The sequence below is a fragment of the Haliotis rufescens genome, unplaced genomic scaffold (genome assembly GCF_023055435.1).
Source record: "Haliotis rufescens isolate VD_foot unplaced genomic scaffold, xgHalRufe1.0.p SCAF_3, whole genome shotgun sequence".
Taxonomy (NCBI): Eukaryota; Metazoa; Mollusca; class Gastropoda; order Lepetellida; family Haliotidae; genus Haliotis; species Haliotis rufescens.
The window spans coordinates 38,402,582-38,423,260 of NW_025964001.1; the positions used below are offsets into that span (position 1 = coordinate 38,402,582).

Below are 20,679 nucleotides of genomic sequence, written 5' to 3' on the forward strand. Positions count from 1 at the left end.
TGTCTATATGTTACGGTATATACGTGTCTATACTTAATATCAATATGTTGCTGTATACACGTGTCTATACTTAATGTCTATATCCTACTGGACACACGTGTTTATACTTCCTGTCTATATGTTATGGTATATACGTGTCTACACTTAATATCAATATGTTGCTGTATACACGTGTCTATACTTAATGTCTATATGTTACTGTATACACGTGACTATACTTCCTGTCTATATGTTACTGTATACACGTGTCTATACTTAATGTCCATATGTTACTGTATACACGTGTCTATACTTCCTGTCTATATGTTACTGTATACACGTGTCTATACTTAATGTCCATATCCTACTGGACACACGTGTTTATACTTCCTGTGTATATGTTGCTGTATACACGTGTCTATACTTAATGTCTATATGTTACTGTATACACGTGGCTATACTTCCTGTCTATATGTTACCGTATACACGTGTCTATACTTCCTGTCTATATGTTACTGAGCACACGTGTCTATACTTCCTGTCTATATGTTACTGTATGCACGTGTCTATACTTAATGTCTGTATGTTACTGTATACACGCGGCTATACTTCCTGTCTATATGTTACTGTATACACGTGGCTATACTTCCTGTGTATATGTTACTGTGTACACGTGTCTATACTTAATGTCTATATGTTACTGTATACACGTGGCTATACTTCCTGTGTATATGTTACTGTATACACGTGTCTATACTCTCTGTCTATATGTTACTGAACACACGTGTCTACACTTAATGTCTATATGTTATACTGTATACACGTGTCTATATTTAATGTCAATATGTTACTGTATACACGTGTCTACACTTAATGTCTATATGTTATACTGTATACACGTGTCTATATTTAATGTCAATATGTTACTGTATACACGTGGCTATACTTCCTGTCTATATGTTACTGTATACACGTGTCTATGCTTCCTGTCTATATGTGACTGTATGCACGTGTCTATACTTCCTGTCTATATGTTACTGTATACACGTGGCTATACTTCCTGTGTATATGTTACTGTATACACGTGTCTATACTTCCTGTCTATATGTTACTATACACACGTGTCTACACTTAATGTCTATATGTTATACTGTATACACGTGTCTATATTTAATGTCAATATGTTACTATATACATGTGGCTATACTTACTGTCTATATGTAACTGTATGCACGTGTCTATAGTTAATGTCTGAATGTTACTGTATACACGTGTCTATACTTCCTGTCTATATGTTACTGAATACACGTGGCTATACTTCCTGTGTATATGTTACTGTATACACGTGGCTATACTTCCTGTGTATATGTTACTGTATACACGTGTCTATACTTCTTGTCCATATGTTACTGTATGCACGTGTCTATACTTCCTGTCTATATGTTACTGTATACACGTGTTTATACTTCCTGTCTATATGTTACTGTGTACACGTGGCTATACTTCCTGTCTATATGTTACTGTATGCACGTGTCTATACTTAATGTCTGTATGTTACTGTATACACGTGGCTATACTTCCTGTCTATATGTTACTGTATACACGTGTCTATACTTCCTGTCTATCTGTTACCGTATACATGTGGCTATACTTCCTGTCTATATGTTACTGAACACACGTGTCTATACTTCCTGTCTATATGTTACTGTATGCACGTGTCTATACTTAATGTCTGTATGTTACTGTATACACGTGGCTATACTTCCTGTCTATATGTTACGGTATACACGTGTCTATACTTCCTGTCTATATGTTACTGTATGCACGTGTCTATACTTAATGTCTGTATTTTACTGTATACACGTGGCTATACTTCCTGTCTATATGTCACCCTATACACGTGTCTATACTTCCTGTCTATATGTTACTGTATGCACGTGTCTATACTTAATGTCTATATGTTACTGTATACACGTGGCTATACTTCCTGTCTATATGTTACTGTATGCACGTGTCTATACTAAATGTCTGTATGTTACTGTATACACGTGGCTATACTTCACATGCACATGTTGTTCAATATAGGCGTGCAGTCCTCACGTTTATACGCTGCTGTTTGTGTATCCATACTTCATGCATCCATGCAACTGTGTGTTGTTTATGTTATACGTTAAGTATTTTCCATGCATCCATGCAACTGTGTGTTGTTTATGCCATATGTTATGTATTGTCCATGCATCCATGCAACTGTGTGTTGTTTATGTCATACGTTATATATTGTCCATGCATCTGTGTGTTGTTTATGTTATACGTTATGTATTGTCCATGCATCCATGCAACTGTGTGTTGTTTATGTCATACGTTATATATTGTCCATGCATCTGTGTGTTGTTTATGTTATACGTTATGTATTGTCCATGCATCCATACAACTGTGTGTTGTTTATGTCATACGTTATATATTGTCCATGCATCTGTGTGTTGTTTATGTTATACGTTATGTATTGTCCATGCATCTGTGTGTTGTTTATGTTATACGTTATGTATTGTCCATGCATCTGTGTGTTGTTTATGTTATACGTTAAGTATTTTCCATGCATCCATACAACTGTGTGTTGTTTATGCCATATGTTATGTATTGTCCATGCATCCATACAACTGTGTGTTGTTTATTTCATACGTTATATATTGTCCATGCATCCATACAACTGTGTGTTGTTTATGTCATACGTTATATATTGTCCATGCATCTGTGTGTTGTTTATGTTATACGTTATGTATTGTCCATGCATCAATGCAACTGTGTGTTGTTTATGTCATATGTTATATATTGTCCATGCATCTGTGTGTTGTTTATGTTATACGTTATGTATTGTCCATGCATCCATGCAACTGTGTGTTGTTTATGTCATACGTTATATATTGTCCATGCATCTGTGTGTTGTTTATGTTATACGTTATGTATTGTCCATGCATCCATACAACTGTGTGTTGTTTATGTCATACGTTATATATTGTCCATGCATCTGTGTGTTGTTTATGTTATACGTTATGTATTGTCCATGCATCTGTGTGTTGTTTATGTTATACGTTATGTATTGTCCATGCATCTGTGTGTTGTTTATGTTATACGTTATGTATTGCCCATGCATCCATGCAACTGTGTGTTGTTTATGTCATACGTTATATATTGTCCATGCATCTGTGTGTTGTTTATGTCATATGTTATGTATTGTCCATGCATCCATACAACTGTGTGTTGTTTATGTTATACGTTATGTATTGTCCATGCATCTGTGTGTTGTTTATGTTATACGTTATGTATTGTCCATGCATCAATGCAACTGTGTGTTGTTTATGTCATATGTTATGTATTGTCCATGCATCCATACAACTGTGTGTTGTTTATTTCATACGTTATATATTGTCCATGCATCCATACAACTGTGTGTTGTTTATGTCATACGTTATATATTGTCCATGCATCTGTGTGTTGTTTATGTTATACGTTATGTATTGTCCATGCATCAATGCAACTGTGTGTTGTTTATGTCATATGTTATATATTGTCCATGCATCTGTGTGTTGTTTATGTTATACGTTATGTATTGTCCATGCATCCATGCAACTGTGTGTTGTTTATGTCATACGTTATATATTGTCCATGCATCTGTGTGTTGTTTATGTTATACGTTATGTATTGTCCATGCATCCATACAACTGTGTGTTGTTTATGTCATACGTTATATATTGTCCATGCATCTGTGTGTTGTTTATGTTATACGTTATGTATTGTCCATGCATCTGTGTGTTGTTTATGTTATACGTTATGTATTGTCCATGCATCTGTGTGTTGTTTATGTTATACGTTATGTATTGCCCATGCATCCATGCAACTGTGTGTTGTTTATGTCATACGTTATATATTGTCCATGCATCTGTGTGTTGTTTATGTCATATGTTATGTATTGTCCATGCATCCATACAACTGTGTGTTGTTTATGTTATACGTTATGTATTGTCCATGCATCTGTGTGTTGTTTATGTTATACGTTATGTATTGTCCATGCATCTGTGTGTTGTTTATGTTATACGTTATGTATTGCCCATGCATCTATGCAACTGTGTATTGTTTATGTTATACGTAATGTATTGCCCATGCATCTATGCAACTGTGTGTTGTTTATGTCATACGTTATGTATTGTCCATGCATCCATGCAACTGTGTGTTGTTTATGTCATACGTTATGTATTGTCCATGCATCCATGCAACTGTGTGTTGTTTATGTCATACGTTATATATTGTCCATGCATCCATGCAACTGTGTGTTGTTTATGTCATAGGTTATGTATTGTTCATGCATCCATGCAACTGTGTATTGTTTATGTCATACGTTATATATTGTCCATGCATACATGCGGAAATGAGTGTTTTAAAGGGTTTATTATAATCAAAACAAACAGAACGAACTCAGAAGACTTGTAAAACACTCCACGGCATCAAATACATATTGAACGACCACACTGCCTACTCAACAACACCGTCATGGAGAGATGAAACGCTGTTCACAACAGAAAGTCAATAAGTCAAACGTCCATCCCATCCCCGTGAAGACATCACATGCATGCACAATGCACCTGAATGCGCTATCCACTGCGCATTCCTATTCTACACTGCATTAGGATGCACGTGACAAACATTAAACTGCATTACATTTCCAAAATGAAAGTTTAAGTAAAAGGTAATAATAGATAACGAAGCCTATTCATTTCTTTGGCTTGTCTAGAATTGCATTTTGAAATCCCTAAACAATTAAATGCTACGTTTGTATATTCAACATTTTCTCAGTCTAAAGGAGCGAATTGTAGTGGGCGTTTGTGTACAGCTGTGTCTTGTCAAAATGCAGTCGACTTTGTGATATGTTATACCGGTGAAGCAGGTGTTTAACAGCTTATATAGCTACACTTTAATACCGCTGTCAGCGTACTGATATATTGTGCCAGTTAACGGATATATAGAAATCGTCCAACATTAAAACGAATTTTCTGGATTGGGACGTTAACCCACTTTCTGTAAATCTAATGTAAAATATATCGTGTCGTGTAAAGAGAGATTAACGTTATCCACAGAAGGAAGGTAGCAAATAAATATCGATATGTACGTATATGAAAACAAGTTATATACTGAACAAAAATAGTTACGGATCATGAACATTTTGAGGGATATGTTGTTGTCGTGAAGACTCAGCACACAATTTTATAAATCATCACGATCCCTAACTTCATTTGTTCAGAATATATTTTGTTGAAGGCTTTTTCAAAGTATGTGAATATAGAACGAAAGAGCATCATGTTTAAAGTGTCTGATAGAATGCCATGGTTGAAACTGCCTTCACATATAGCCTGTGACAGTGACCCCGTCTACGAAATAATCAATGCACATCCGGTTAGCTGTCATTTCAAACAAAGATTGATGATAGATATAATATGTTTTTGAATACTAAAAAAGTGTAATTTGCGTGATTGATCTCGCAAGATCTCCACCATATCGACTATCTCGTGTTTTGTGGTTTATTAGACTCCATGTCAGTGGGAAGCAAACAAAGAAACGATACACATCTAAACCCAGACACATACACACCCCTCCCCTCCCCAACACACACGCCGCCCCCTTCCCCCCTCCCTCGTGTTTGGTGGTTTTCCCGCCAAGATAGTCACTCATGTACCTGTCCCATTCATCGGACAGGTTCGATCAAAGTTCACAGGGTATGACACGTCACGCATTCTTTCGCATCTGATTGGACCAATTTCCCCGCAATGCGACAGAATCTACCTGTAGTACCGGTTGTAGACACCGCTCCCAGCGCTGTACACACTAGGTCATGCGAAAGGCTTGTACAAACATGCGAAATGAGGTCATATGAATGTCTTTTCTTCTCCTCAAAACGGATGTTTAAAACTATTTTTGAGGTTGATGATAATAGTTCGACGGTTTTCGACATCGCCTTCACCAGAAGCGCCTGTAGGAATGTTAAACGGAAGGGTGGTCTCTCTCTCTCTCTCTCTCTCTCTCTCTCTCTCTCTCTCTCTCTCTCTCTCTCTCTCTCTCTCTCTCTCTCTCTCTCTCTCTAATATGAGATGGGGGTAGTTAAGTGGGGTTTACAACCGAATGAGTTATAATATCCAGTGTGTACGTCTGTGTGTGTGTGTGTGTGTGTGTGTGTGTGTGTGTGTGTGCGTGCGTGCGTGCGTGTACGGGCCTGGGCTTGTGTGTGTGTGTGTGTGTGTGTGTGTGTGTGTGTGTGTACGTGTGTACGTGTGTACGTGTGTGTACGTGTGTGTACGTGTGTGTGTGTGTGGTGGGGTTGGGTTCACATTTGTATTAATTCTTATGTCTAGTTGTAGCGGAAGGCGTATTATACGCCAAATTCATAATGTGGATGTAAATATGTTTAATCATTAACCAAACTCGTATTTACATACAGCTCAACTTCTTAGTTATTTTAATTTGTATTGTTATAGTACAAGAGCATTATTTCATTTGACATATGTGTATGTATTATATATGAACATATTCATATCAAAACGGGAGGTATTTAACATTAATAGTGTGACGAATAGGGCAACAGTTGCAGTAGAAGAATTGTCATACTATTATATCATATGAATTTGTACATAGGGCACTTCCCAATGTATAACTGCTCAAATACGCATAATTTATTATTATTAGTTTCCGTGGATTTTCATTTGCAGCTCCGGGTGAGTATACCCAAGCAGCATGTGAGGGTCTAGACGATCACACCTCCTACCAGGTACCCATTCACTGCTGGGTGACGAGAGGCATATTTAGAACAAAGTTACTTGCCTAAGGAGACATGCATTTGCCTCATTGTGGTGTAAGACCGAGACCCTGGAAACTTGGGAGTCAGGCTGCCGACCAGTCACCCATCCACCTACACTGCGTGACCGACGCTGATTACCTTCTGATGTGTGACCTGTGCTCTGTACAGAGGACCACGTGCAGTTTGGCCTCAGGGTCACCCCCAACCCCCGGGCATTTAATCCTATCCCATATACTTAAATATTAATACCGCCGTGTTAAAAACAGAACTATTTATCACAGCTTGATCCGGCTTGAATCTTTGCAAACCCAGTGAAAGTCACGCTGTCGGTTACTTTAAACACAAAGAAATCCCATGTTGTGGGCAGACAACACGGTACTTCGTTACAGTTGATTTAACATGTTGACTTTCAACACAAGTCAACCTTGAGATTTGTATCATATCTTCCTGTGTATGTAGCTGTTTAGTTCACAGATCTCCACTTATGGGAGTTATAATCATCCCGGTCGTAGTCACGATTCATTTCAAAATATTCAAATACCGTATTAGACGTAATAAGCGCCCCGCTCTCATAAGCGCCAACGGCGATATTTGCTAATATATTGGCTAGTGAACAATCCCAGTTGGCACCCCTTCCGATTGATCAATGCACACAAGACTTATTTATTCGTGTATAATACGCACTCGTGTGTTATATGCACCCTTAATCATGGACAATTAAATTCTGGAAAAATATATCTGTCGTACATAAACATTTCAGGCTGTCAGCATAAACCACGAAATTTATCTTTCAAATCTGTTTTTTTTTACCAAAATAATATTCTAATAAGAGCCCCCTATTTCAAATTTTGAGAGCTTCCTAGGCGCTTATTACGTCGAATACGGTATTAAATCATTTTAAAAAAACCTTGAAAGAATAATAATGTTATTATTATATGGATATATTTATACGAGAGGCCAGTGACACTATTTAAGGAACATTATGCATTAATATCATATAGATCTAACAGATATTATGATATCTAGTCGACAATCAGGACAATTCATTGATTTATAATCCACTTGTCCAAGAAGTACTTTGTTTGACACGGGGCTCCATATTTCCTACTCAATGACACGCAATAGCCTTTGTACCGTATACGTGTTGACAGATAAGGAAAATCGATTTCTATATTTTATCTATTCAGACATTATCTCATGTTAGTTTGTCGTGTTTGTTAAGTTTGTTAAATCTGATAATATGTTGTTTATTTTGGTTCTTTTCGTTGATGTGTCAATATACCTGCTAATCTATTTTCCGATGTAGCATCTAGGCTGCAGGACAAAAGAAAGTACACACCATGTTTGATGATGGCTAAAAATAAGACAACCATCTGTTATTCGATGATGGTGTATTTGATTTGGGTATAGTTGTCTGGATCTTAAGTTTGCCATAATTCGGCGACTGTTTCCAGCCCAGTAATTAAAGTTTTAGTAACGTTTGTAAGTTTTAAGTCAATTCCAATTCTCAGCTGAATACTTTTCTTTCCCCGACAGTTTATATTGTCAAAAAATGCGAAGGTTACAACGGCTAGACGTGTTAGTATACAAAATTTGAAAATAGTGTTACCTTGTTTCCTATTTTAGACAGCCTTTGTTGCAATGGCTTTTGCAGAAGTCTTTGATAAAATGGAGAAGGGACACTTCAAAATGAGGGACCGCTTAATACACATGTCTAGTTGGGTAAGTTTCTATTTTTGAAAGATCTATAAATCTTTGCGGATTCCATTGCCACGCTTGGGGAGATTGGGGTTAGATACAGAAGGTCAACCGAAGGTCCGAGGGTGGTCAGTGAAGGCAAAGGACAGCGTATGCTGACAGGAGGTGGCTATCAAAGCCTGTGTGATGTACATATCTAGACAGGTTTGTGTATGGCGTCCACGTCACTGAAGGGTCAACATCACCCCTTCTCAGTCAACACCATACCCCCTCTCAATCAACTCAAACGTTGACCTCCCTTATCTTCAGGTGTCCTGAGATCTGAGGGACCTTCCTGCTTCGTTTGTAATGTTGGACCTCGCGAAGTTGTCGACAAACATGCTTTCAATTTATCTACATGTTGTGCTTTCAAAATTACGGGTGAGGAATGTTCTTATCTAAAAATACTCCCTGAACTGCCCTCTGTTTGAGAGATTAAAAATCGCGACTTCGCCATTTATGGACAATGTTATCATTGTTAAAACATACATGGTGTACGAAATATTAAACAAACAATTATGTATGTGTGACTTGTACAAACACAACCGCAACTTTCTTCTAAAATTCCGAAGCAACTTATAAGTTAAGCAATCTGTCTCCCGCCAAAAGCAACTGGGGGTCCCGTGTACAGGTAAAGGGAGGTAACTCGGCAATGGAGTGTGTATGTGATTTGTCCTCTAAGTTAAGCAATCTGTCTCCCACCAACGGCAACTGAAATCCCGTGTACAGGTAAAGGGAGGTAACTCGGTAATGTAGTCGCGATGTGATATGTCCTCTACAGGTTGTTTAGTTGTTTTTGCGACTTCATTCTTCAGCGGAATTCTGCTATATATGTACAGATGGCAATGTCTCCGCATCTGATGACCAACTGTTTGGTAGGGCGGTAAGAGGAGGTGATGTAACCGAGTGGTTAAAGCTTCGTTCGTTACGCCAAATGTCTGAGTTCGAATCCCCTCCGGGATACAATGTGTGAGCCCCGCTGTGATAATATTTGAATATTGCTAAAAAAAGACGTGATACACCACTCACACACTGTTTGGCTTTATGAAATATGCCAAATTGGCTCTGAAGACCAAATACTTATACAAATATATAACACTACCAAACGTAATTTATAACACTACCAAAAGTAATTTATAACACTACCAAACGTACTTGTACTGCAAGGCTACAACACTGCTCTTTACCTCCACCATTGCTGCTGCTACTACTACTACTACTACTACTACTACTGATACTACTACTACTGACCCGTATATAATTGAATATCACTGAATTTTCTGTCCCTTTTGAAACTAATGTGATTGACAAGATTCATGAAAAACATGGCAAATATGCAGACCCCACTTTCGAAAGTTCCAAGTTGTCCGACTTTTTCTCGGTGCCTTAGGATTGGTACCTCCCAATCTGTTGACTAACAATGGGAGAGTACCTGGGTTTGCTACCAGGAATACAGCTCGTTGACCATCTTGGTAATGCAGAAGGTTGCAGTGTTGGGAAGTCTTAACATTCTCCGAAAAGTTCTGGGTGGGTGGGTTCATATCCCAATTGCGTGAGTCAATGCTCAAAATGTCAATCGACCCGTGAAGATCCGGGGGAGAATAGGTCTTCACCAACCCACGCTTGCCGTAAAAGGCGACTATGCTTGTCGTAAGAGGCGACTAACGGGATCGAGTGGTCAGGCTCACTGACTTGGTTGATGCATGTCATCGATCCCAATTGCGTGGATCGATGGTCTTGATGTCAATCACTGGATTGTCTGGTCCAGACTCGATTATCTACAGGCCGCCGTCATATAGCTGGAATATTGCTGAGTGCGGCGTAAAACAACAATCAACAAACCAACATATTCCTATTAGCCACGTAGTGTTTGTACACATTCATTTATTCTGTTGTTTCAGGTGTTCCTTTTTCACTGCTACTGAATAAAGTTTGTTGTTTTACACCGCAATATTCCAGCTTTTTGACGGCGATATGTAAATAGTCGAATCTGGACCAGACAATCCAGAGATTTACATCATGAGCATCGATCTACGCAAATTGGAAACTATGACAGGCATCAACCAACTCAGCGAGACGGACCACCCGATCCCCTCATTCGCTTCTTACGATAAGCATGGGATGCTGGAGACCAGTTCAAGCCCGGCTCTTCTACTTGATAAGGGGCGGTCGGGTAGCCTAGTGGTTAAAGCGTTCGCTCGTCACGCCGAAGACCCGGGTTCGATTCCCGACATGGGTACAATGTGTGAAGCCCATTTGTGGTGTCCCCCGCCGTGATATTGCTGGAATATTGCTAAAAGCGGCGTAAAACCATACTCACTCACTCTACTTGATAATGAGTCGAATACCAAAGTCACAAGCAGGTTATTTTATGGGCCGAGTTGTACAGCACTATAGAGTTGCAGAATGATCTAATTCAAGTGTGGTTGATTTATAATACATTTTGAAAATCACGTTCAAGTTTATCGTGGACCAAAATGATTTATATGGGGCATGTCGTACCCCTACAGTCAAGATAAGACCATAGTAAATCGTGTCAGTAAAGGCACAAAAAAAGCCTAGAAAAAGAACAAATGTATTACCACTGACGTCATATTTGATATTGCCTTCAGCCTGGAGCGTTAATTCGTTGCTGTTGCTACGTACAGTAATCAGTTAATCTGGGTGATTTCAACAGGAGCGCTACCGTCCTGACTGATTAAAAACCGTCTTCACCCGATCAGGAATTCGAAATTGGTGCCATTGAATGAAGGCTTAATACTACCCTTTACATTGAGGAATGACTTCGTCGTTTAATTAAACCTTATGAAGCAGTGATGAGTGGTGACTCTTTCAACGATAGGAATTTTTCATGATAGAATTGACCAACGATAGAAAGTCTTGGCTTCTGAGAATTCGTATCCCTGTTGACAGCTAATCTTTCAGGCCGCATTTTCCCCCTTTTTAAAAACTTTTTTTTGTATGATTGATAAAGCCATTGATTACTTGAAAAAACTTATGATGACTTGTCTCCCACGTGATGTCTCCAGTGACATACGGGAATTGTTGCGTTGAAAGTATTGATTACAAAAAGAAAACGTTCAAGATGTAGCTTCTTTTCTGGACATTAGTATGTGTCTAATCTAATAGATCAAGCTTATGTGTTGATCACTACGTCCAGAATATAACACGTCGCCCGTCATTTGATCAATAAACGAAAGGCAAAACTGTCGGATCGTGTCACGCGGTGAACAGTCCTGAAAGAGTAACCTCCCTTGCTGATATTGAACGGTGCCAGGGAAAGCGAAGGTGTTGTCAGCTTCCCGTCTCGTGTTGCCGTTCTTGTTTAAAATTTGATTGTGTGAGAAGTCAAAATTAATACACATTAAATAAGGGGATGTACACGAGTTGTGTTTGTCCCCGAAAGCTATCGATCCATTTTGTGTTATTTACCACTGGTTGAGGATAAGAATCTGATCAGATCGTCACAATGTTTTGCTATCAGTAATTGTGTATCAAAAAGTAAATAATATTTCATCAATATATCAAGGGGCGATCGGGTAGCCTAGTGGTTAAAGCCGTCGCTCATCACGCCGAAGACCCGGGTTCGATTCCCAACATGGGTACAATGTGAAGCCCATTTCTGGAGTCACCCGCAGTGATATTGCTGGAATATTGCTAAAAGCGGCGTAAAACCATACTCACTCACTCAGTATAACAACGTATGACACCAAGGACTGGCTTCATACTGGGAACTGAATCCGGCTTCTCGGGTCGATAATCGAATGCTTTGACCGCTGAGCTAGCCCTCACCCATGCATTAAAGAAAAACCTATTTAAAACCGGCTTTTCCATATATCCGACTTCGTTAAAGGCGAAACTGACTTAACTACTGTCAATAATCAGCAGGCTTTGCGTCCAATTGATCAATATTTAGGTAATGTAAAGAAAGATAAGGAGACCCTTTGGCCATTTTTTTTCTGTGTATTTTTTTTTTGTTTTTTTTTGTTTTTTTCGCTTTACGAATTTTGGGCCCAAAGCATCAGGTCGGTAGATCGAAAAAAAAATAAAAAATAAAAAAATCAATTTCAAATAATGTTTTCATATTTTCTCAAAATGTTAAGAAGGTAGAAAAAGGGGTAGGTTTAATATAGGTATTTAAAAAAAATAAATTTATTGATAGAGACCCTTTAAAAAAATCGATTAAAGGGAAAAGTTTCAAAATTGTCTCGCCTAACTTCTTCGTGCAACCGTGATTTGGGACACTACACATCGACAGGAGAACATCACAGACACACAACGTAGCAACCTCGGCTCGATTGAAGGAGAATTTAAGCAGCTGGCACCTTCATCTTTAATGTTGTCTGCTACATCCACATCAAGTTGAACACAACGTCATATGTCGCAATCATGCATAATACAGATGATGGTACGTTGTACTGTTTAGAAAGTCAACGTTAAAAATACATATACAGTGGTATAGCACCGAACGATGAAGCACAAATTATCCATACGTATATACTATCCAGGCGTTTTCCTCCGTCATAGTGCATCACCCGTGGTTATTTGGTAGCAATCATCCGCACAAATTCTGAAACAGACACGGGAACATTTCTGTAAGTACCTGAACGTGTTACCCATTTTATGTCAATCTCATTAAAATCAGATCTTAGTTCTAGCTACCGCTAAACAAAGATCTGAGGACATCCCATTACGGGTCACGTCAGACCGACCAATGGAATGACCAATCAGAAGGCAGCTTTCTCGTGCTTTACGGCACTAATTTCAAATTGGCGACTACGCTTCAAAACATATTTTGACAAATTCTCGATTAAAAATTTGAAACCTGAACAAAAGAACATTCTGGAATGGCTAATAGATGGCCTAGATTGTATGGATTCAGTCGTTAAACCCGTAACTATCGTTCGGAATAAAGTTTTCAATGCAAGGTTGCATGATTAGAAATCACATTCCGACTGTCACTTTCATAATCTGGTAAGCGACGCTCTGATTGGTCGGATGAAAGGTCGTTCTGACGTGACCCGTAATGGGATGTCTTCAGATCTTTGTTTAGCGGTAGCGAGAACTAAGGTCTGATTTTCATGAGATTGATTTTACGTCAACACAAAACAAGGCTGTTAACTCCCAAGATGAAGTCTGACCCCCGAGCAATGTGCGGTAATACCAAGAAGCATCGTTTGTGGAAGGATGAATGGAAATGCATTTGTTCTCTGTCCGTGTTTTCCTTTTGCATATTCTGATATTTCGTGCACGAATTCAGTTGTCTTAGATTCATTATGTGAGCTACGTACGCAACGTACGCTACACATGTTACTTGTCGATCCTGTGTGTATCACGCGCCACGTAGGAACGCTTCTCACTGAAATTTCTCAACATAAACTGAGGCGCAAAAGAAACTACACCTATCAGTTAATTTTGTCATCTTTGATTTTCAGTTTAAAATATCCTAAGTTAGCGATATAATATCTAGAAAATTAACCGTACTGTCGCTTAGTGGACACTCAAAGATTACTTTTACATGCTTCTATGTTTTAAAATATAATTTGATTTTTAACTTTTTTTTAAAATCGCACATATACAACTTCTGATGAGTATCTTAGACATTTTATCTTTGAAAATCAATAAATTTGCTGTTTCCGGCACATATTTATGGTAGGGGTCATGTAGTTGAAAATTCATTTCTTACCCAAGTCTTCACTGAACCAGTATATTTTTACACACAATTACCAAGCCACGGGCTACTTTTAACAAACTGTTGCAGGAATATGTGATGGTTAAATATGCAGAATCAAATTAACCACAGTCCTTTCAATTTTCAATTACATATAAAACAACATCGGTATTCTTTCTTTAGCCCCTTTCTATTTTGGCTGCATCACTTTTTGAGTGTGTAAAAGTGTTGATTCTTTTCGTGATCCTGTAAAATGAATCTAGATAACCCAACATCTCTGTTTCGATTGCTCTCAGTGCCCGGCGTCTTTGAACAGGCGAAATAATAAAAAGGTTGCTAAAGAAGAAGAACAACAACACCAATTATAATAATAATAATAATAATAATAATAATAATAATAATAACACCTGTTGTGCCACAATACACCACTGACAGACAACTGTGCAGCAACAATGTCACATCTGCCACACAACAACACTGTCACACCAATGCATTAGACATCACATTACAACACCACAACACTACCACACCGATGCACTAAAACACAACACATCCACTCTAAAACACTGTCACAACAATGCACTAAACACACAACATAACCACAACACAACACTGTCACACCAATGCACTAATCACAACGCATTGCCACACTACAACACCGTCACACATATGCATTAAACACACCACTGCCACACTACAACACTGTCACACCAATGCACTAAACACAATACATTACCACACTACAGCACTGTTACACAAATGCACTAAACGCAAGACATTACCACAATAAAACACTGTCACACCAATGCACTAAAAACACAAAATTACCAAACTACAACACTGTCACACCAATGCACTAAACACACAACATTTCCACACTACAACACTGTCACACCAATGCACTAAACATACGACTTTACCACACTTCACCACTGTCACACCAATGCACTAACGCACAACATTACCACACTACAACAATGTCACACCAATGCACTAAACACACAACATTACCACACTACAACACTGTCACACCAATGCACTAAACACACAACATTACCAAACTACACCAATGTCACACCAATGCACTAAACACACAACATTACCAAACTACAACACTGTCACACCAATGCACTAAACACACCACCATTACCACACTACACCACTGTCACACCAATGCACTAGACACAAAACATTACCAAACTACAACACTGTCACACCAATGCACTAAACGCATCACATTACCACACTACAACACAAATGCACTATACACACCACATTACCAAACTACAACACTGTCAAATCAGTGCACTAAACACACCACATTAACACACTACAACACTGCCACACCAATGCACTAAACACACAACAATACCACACTACATCACTGTCACATCCATGCACTAAACATACCACATTATCACACTACAACACTGTCCACACCAATGCACTAAACACACCACATCACCACACTACACAACTATGACACCAATACACAAAACACTACACTGCCACACCACAACACTTTCACGCCAATGCACTAAACACAACACATTACCACACTACAACACTGTTACACAAATGCACTAAACGCAACACATTACCACACTAAAACACTGTCACACCAATGTACTAAACACACAACATTACCACACTTCACCACTGTCACACCAATGCACTAAACACACAACATTACCAGACTACAACACTGTCATACCAACGCACCAAACACACAACATTACCACACTACAACACTGTCACACCAATGCACTAAACACACCACAATTACCAAACTACAACACTGTCACACCAATGCACTAAACACACCACATAACAAGACTACAACACTGTCACACCAATGCACTAAACACACCACCATTACCACACTACAACACTGTCACACCAATGCACTAAACACACCACAATTACCAAACTACAACACTGTCACACCAATGCACTAAACACACAACATAACAAGACTACAACACTGTCACACCAACGCACCAAACACACAACATTACCACACTACAACACTGTCACACCAATGCACTAAACACACCACAATTACCAAACTACAACACTGTCACACCAATGCACTAAACACACCACATAACAAGACTACAACACTGTCACACCAATGCACTAAACACACCACCATTACCACACTACAACACTGTCACACCAATGCACTAAACACACCACAATTACCAAACTACAACACTGTCACACCAATGCACTAAACACACCACATAACAAGACTACAACACTGTCACACCAATGCACTAAACACACCACCATTACCAGACTACAATACTGTCACACCAATGCACTAAACACACCACCATTACCAAACTACAAAACTGTCACACCAATGCACTAAACACACCACATTACCACACTACAACACTGTCACACCAATGCACCAAACACACAACACATCCACTCTAAAACGGTGTCACAACAATGCACTAAACACACCACATAACCACAACACAACACTGTCACACCAATGCACTAATCACAACGCATTGCCACCCTACAACACTACCACACATATGCATTAAACACACCACTGCCACACTACAACACTGTCACACCAATGCACTAAACACAATACATTACCACACTACAACACCGTCACACATATGCATTAAACACACCACTGCCACACTACAACACTGTCACACCAATGCACTAAACACAATACATTATCACACTACAGCACTGTTACACAAATGCACTAAACGCAAGACATTACCACAATAAAACACTGTCACACCAATGTACTAAACACACCGCATTTCCACACTACAACACTGTCACACCAATGCACTAAACATACCACATTACCACACTACACCACTGTCACACCAATGCACTAAATACACAACATTACCACACTACACCACTGTCACACCAATGCACTAAACACACAAAATTACCACACTACAACACTGTCACACCAATGCACTAAACATACCACATTACCACACTACAACACTGTCACACCAATGCACTAAACATACCACATTACCACACCACAACACTGTCACACCAATGCACTAGACACACCACCATTACCACACTACAACACTGTCACACCAATGCACTAAACACACCACCATTACCAAACTACAACACTGTCACACCAATGTACTAAACACACAACATAACAAGACTTCAACACTGTCACACCAATGCACTAAACACATTACCACACTACAACACAAATGCACTTATCACACCACCATTACCAGACTACAACACTGTCACACCAATGCACTAAACACACCACATTACCACACTACAGCACTGTCACACCAATGCACTAAACACACCACATTACCACACAACATCACTGTCATACCAATGCACTAAACACTACACTGCCACACTACAACACTGTCATACCAATGCACTAAACACTACAGTGCCACACATCAACACTGTCACACCAGTGCACTAAACACACCACATTACCACGCAACATCACTGTCATACCATGGCACTAAATGCACATTACCTCACTACAACACTGTCACATCAATGCACTAAAGACCACATTACCACAACACAACACTGTCACACCAATGCCTTAAACACTACATTGCCACACTACAACACTGTCACACTAGTGCACTAAACACAACATGACCACACTACAACAGTGTCACACCAATGCACTAAACACTACAGTGCCACACTACAACACTTTCACACCAGTGCACTAAACACACCACATTTCCACACTACAACTTTCACTTTCAAATACACCTCCTGCCAGCATCCAAGGCCCCCTCTCACCCACCAAGATCCTCTCTCACCCACCAAAATCGCCCTCCCACTTTCTGAGAGCCGCTGACCTTCGATAACAAGCCTGACACCTTCCGGTGTCCAATATCACTCTACAAAACTTCCAATACCGCTTTTCATCCACCAAAATATCCCTCCCACCATCTGAGAACCCCTCAGGCTCCAAATCGAGTTCCTCCTCTTCAAAGATCCCTATCACCCTCCAAAAGCACCCTCTCGACCTTCCCTCCCAAAACGACTCCTTCTAACTCCCACCAAAGCAACCTCTTATTTTCCAATTACCCCTTTTCAGCCTTCAAACATCCATCCACCATTCATTACCTCTCTCACCCCCCAAATCGATCCTTCGTTCCAAGGCCCCTATCACCTTCCAGAACTACCCTCCCACCTTCCAAGACAACTCTCATCTTCCAAGACACCTTCCCACCTCCCGTGATCCTTCCCTCCAACTCCCCAAAGCACCCACTCAGCTTCCAATATCCCCCTTTATCCTCCAAAACATCCTTCCACCTTCCAAGACAACTTGCATCATCCAAGACACCTTCCCACCTTCCAGGACCACCCAACTCCCAACTCCCTCCAAAATCACACCTTCCAAGACTTCTTCTAACTCTCCAAAGCTCACCCACTTCCAAAAACCCTTTTCATGCTCCAAAACACCCTGCCACCCCCAAGAGCCCCTTCCAACTCTCTAAAACCACCCCATCCCACCCACTTCCAAGCTGCCCTTCCAACCTTCGTAGTTGATCCTGCCGTCACCGTCCACGTCCGCCTCAATGATCATCTCGTTGATTTCCTGCTCGGTGACCTTGTGACCCTCCAAAGACACCATGACCTGCCGGAGCTCGGATTTACTGATGAAGCCGTTATTGTCTTTATCAAACACTTTAAATGCCCTCAACATTTCACTGTCCGACTGCTGTTCTTCCACCGTGTCAGCCATCATCGTTGCAAACTCGATAAACTCAATTTTGCCGTTTTCTAAAGAAAATAATCTTAGTGTATTTTTATTATTCCTTTTCTTCAACGTTATTCAGCAGCGTATTTTGATTTTGTAATTATCTAGATTTGTGAATTTGGGTTATAATTTCAATAATTTTTATCCATATATTGTTGATATTTTTGTAATTTCTCTTTGAATCACAGTTGTCAGAAACGTTAAAACACTGGCAATGCAAGCCAATCATAAACGTCAAAAACACCGTAATGGGTATCCCGATACCCTTACTGCAGATACGATTGTAAAAATGAGACCTATGATTACTATCACGTCTTACTATTGGTGTCAACCTCTTTCACAATATCTGCCAGTTGACTCTCCGTCACCTCGCCACCCAAGCTGCGTATGACGTCGCCGAGTTCCGCCGTGGTGATGGTGCCGTCACCGTCCTTGTCGAACAGATCAAACGCTTCCTGGTACTCTGAACACGGAGAACAGGTTTCAGCTCTCTTGGTTAAGTGAGTGAGTTGGGTCACTGCCGCTTAGAACAGTATTTCAGTTATATCAATGCGTCTCAGGTTAATGTGGAAACTACGCTTGTCTTTTGTCACGAAACTGACGACCTAACGTATACTGTCTGGATACTGACAAACCAAGAATCACAACGACGGTGAAAGAGGGCTAAACCACCTATCATATGATAAATAGGCGCATCTCTGAACAACGAATTAGTAAGGGAGATTTCATTCGAATGTGTTTATTCCGGAAGTGGAATCAACGGGCCCCGAAGGGGCGAGATGGTTCTATTTCCGCAATCAACAGCGACGATTGATTTATGCGCCTTTCTGCGACCATCTTATGGTTGATATATAATTTCTCCACAATTTTGCATAATGACCTACAGAAGTGTTAGTTTTACTTGTTTAAATACACGTTCAGGATGGCCAGTGAATTCTTAGCCCAACTGCAACAACAGCGCGACGTCATTAATTAATGTCCCTTTGACGACCGGCTGACCCGGGAATCCTCGTTTATCAAGCCTAAGTTTGTGCACCCCACGTGTGCACACGTGGTGTAAGTCATGAATAATGTGCATTTACATGTACTTCATAGATAATTTTAAAGATAACACAACATGTCGGCTGAGGACAGAGAAGTGAATTCCTTGAGATAGTGGAAGCGAGTCTCCAGGTTGTCCGAGGTTGACGCTATTATCTTAAAAAGCCTACAATTGTACTAAAAAAATAACATGAAAAAAATATAACACCTACCTGCCTTTTGTTTTTCTGACATTCGCGCCTGAAAGAAACGTAGTTAAAACCCAGCGTCAGTAGGAAATTCTGCAGCCTTTCGAAGACTACCATTAGAAAATGTTTGTGAATTAAGTAAGTGGTGTACCGTTATACTCGTATGGATCTATCGCATTTCGAACCTAGTGGAAATGATGTCCTCAATACATTGCGTAAAAAAACAATTTAAAATAAGATTTACGTATATGATAATTATTAGTGCCCATCATTTAACTTTCACTATTGAATGTCTATTCTGCATTGAAAGGAAATACACTGGCCATGCGTTACAGTACATACCATGTCTTGGTTCATCAGTGATAAAGGTAACACTGGCAGAGATAAATACTCTTATCTTGCAGCATAGTCACACACTGACAGCCGTTATCGCATGCGTTTAGAACACGTTTAA

The 20,679-nt window shown here is 39.6% G+C and overlaps 1 protein-coding gene across 1 annotated transcript in view; it reads right to left on the minus strand.

The window, feature by feature from the left end:
- The window catches only part of LOC124120286 (calmodulin-like protein 12), a 34,193-nt gene that overhangs the window by 9,028 nt on the left and 4,486 nt on the right, over window positions 1-20,679 (minus strand). Inside the window, exons 5-8 of the mRNA XM_048403409.1 lie at window positions 20,250-20,277; window positions 19,316-19,459; window positions 18,774-19,019; window positions 13,111-13,127 (exon numbers count right to left, since the gene is read on the minus strand). Of these exons, the coding sequence (XP_048259366.1) occupies window positions 13,111-13,127; window positions 18,774-19,019; window positions 19,316-19,459; window positions 20,250-20,277 (435 nt within the window). The remainder of the gene's footprint in view (window positions 1-13,110; window positions 13,128-18,773; window positions 19,020-19,315; window positions 19,460-20,249; window positions 20,278-20,679) is intronic.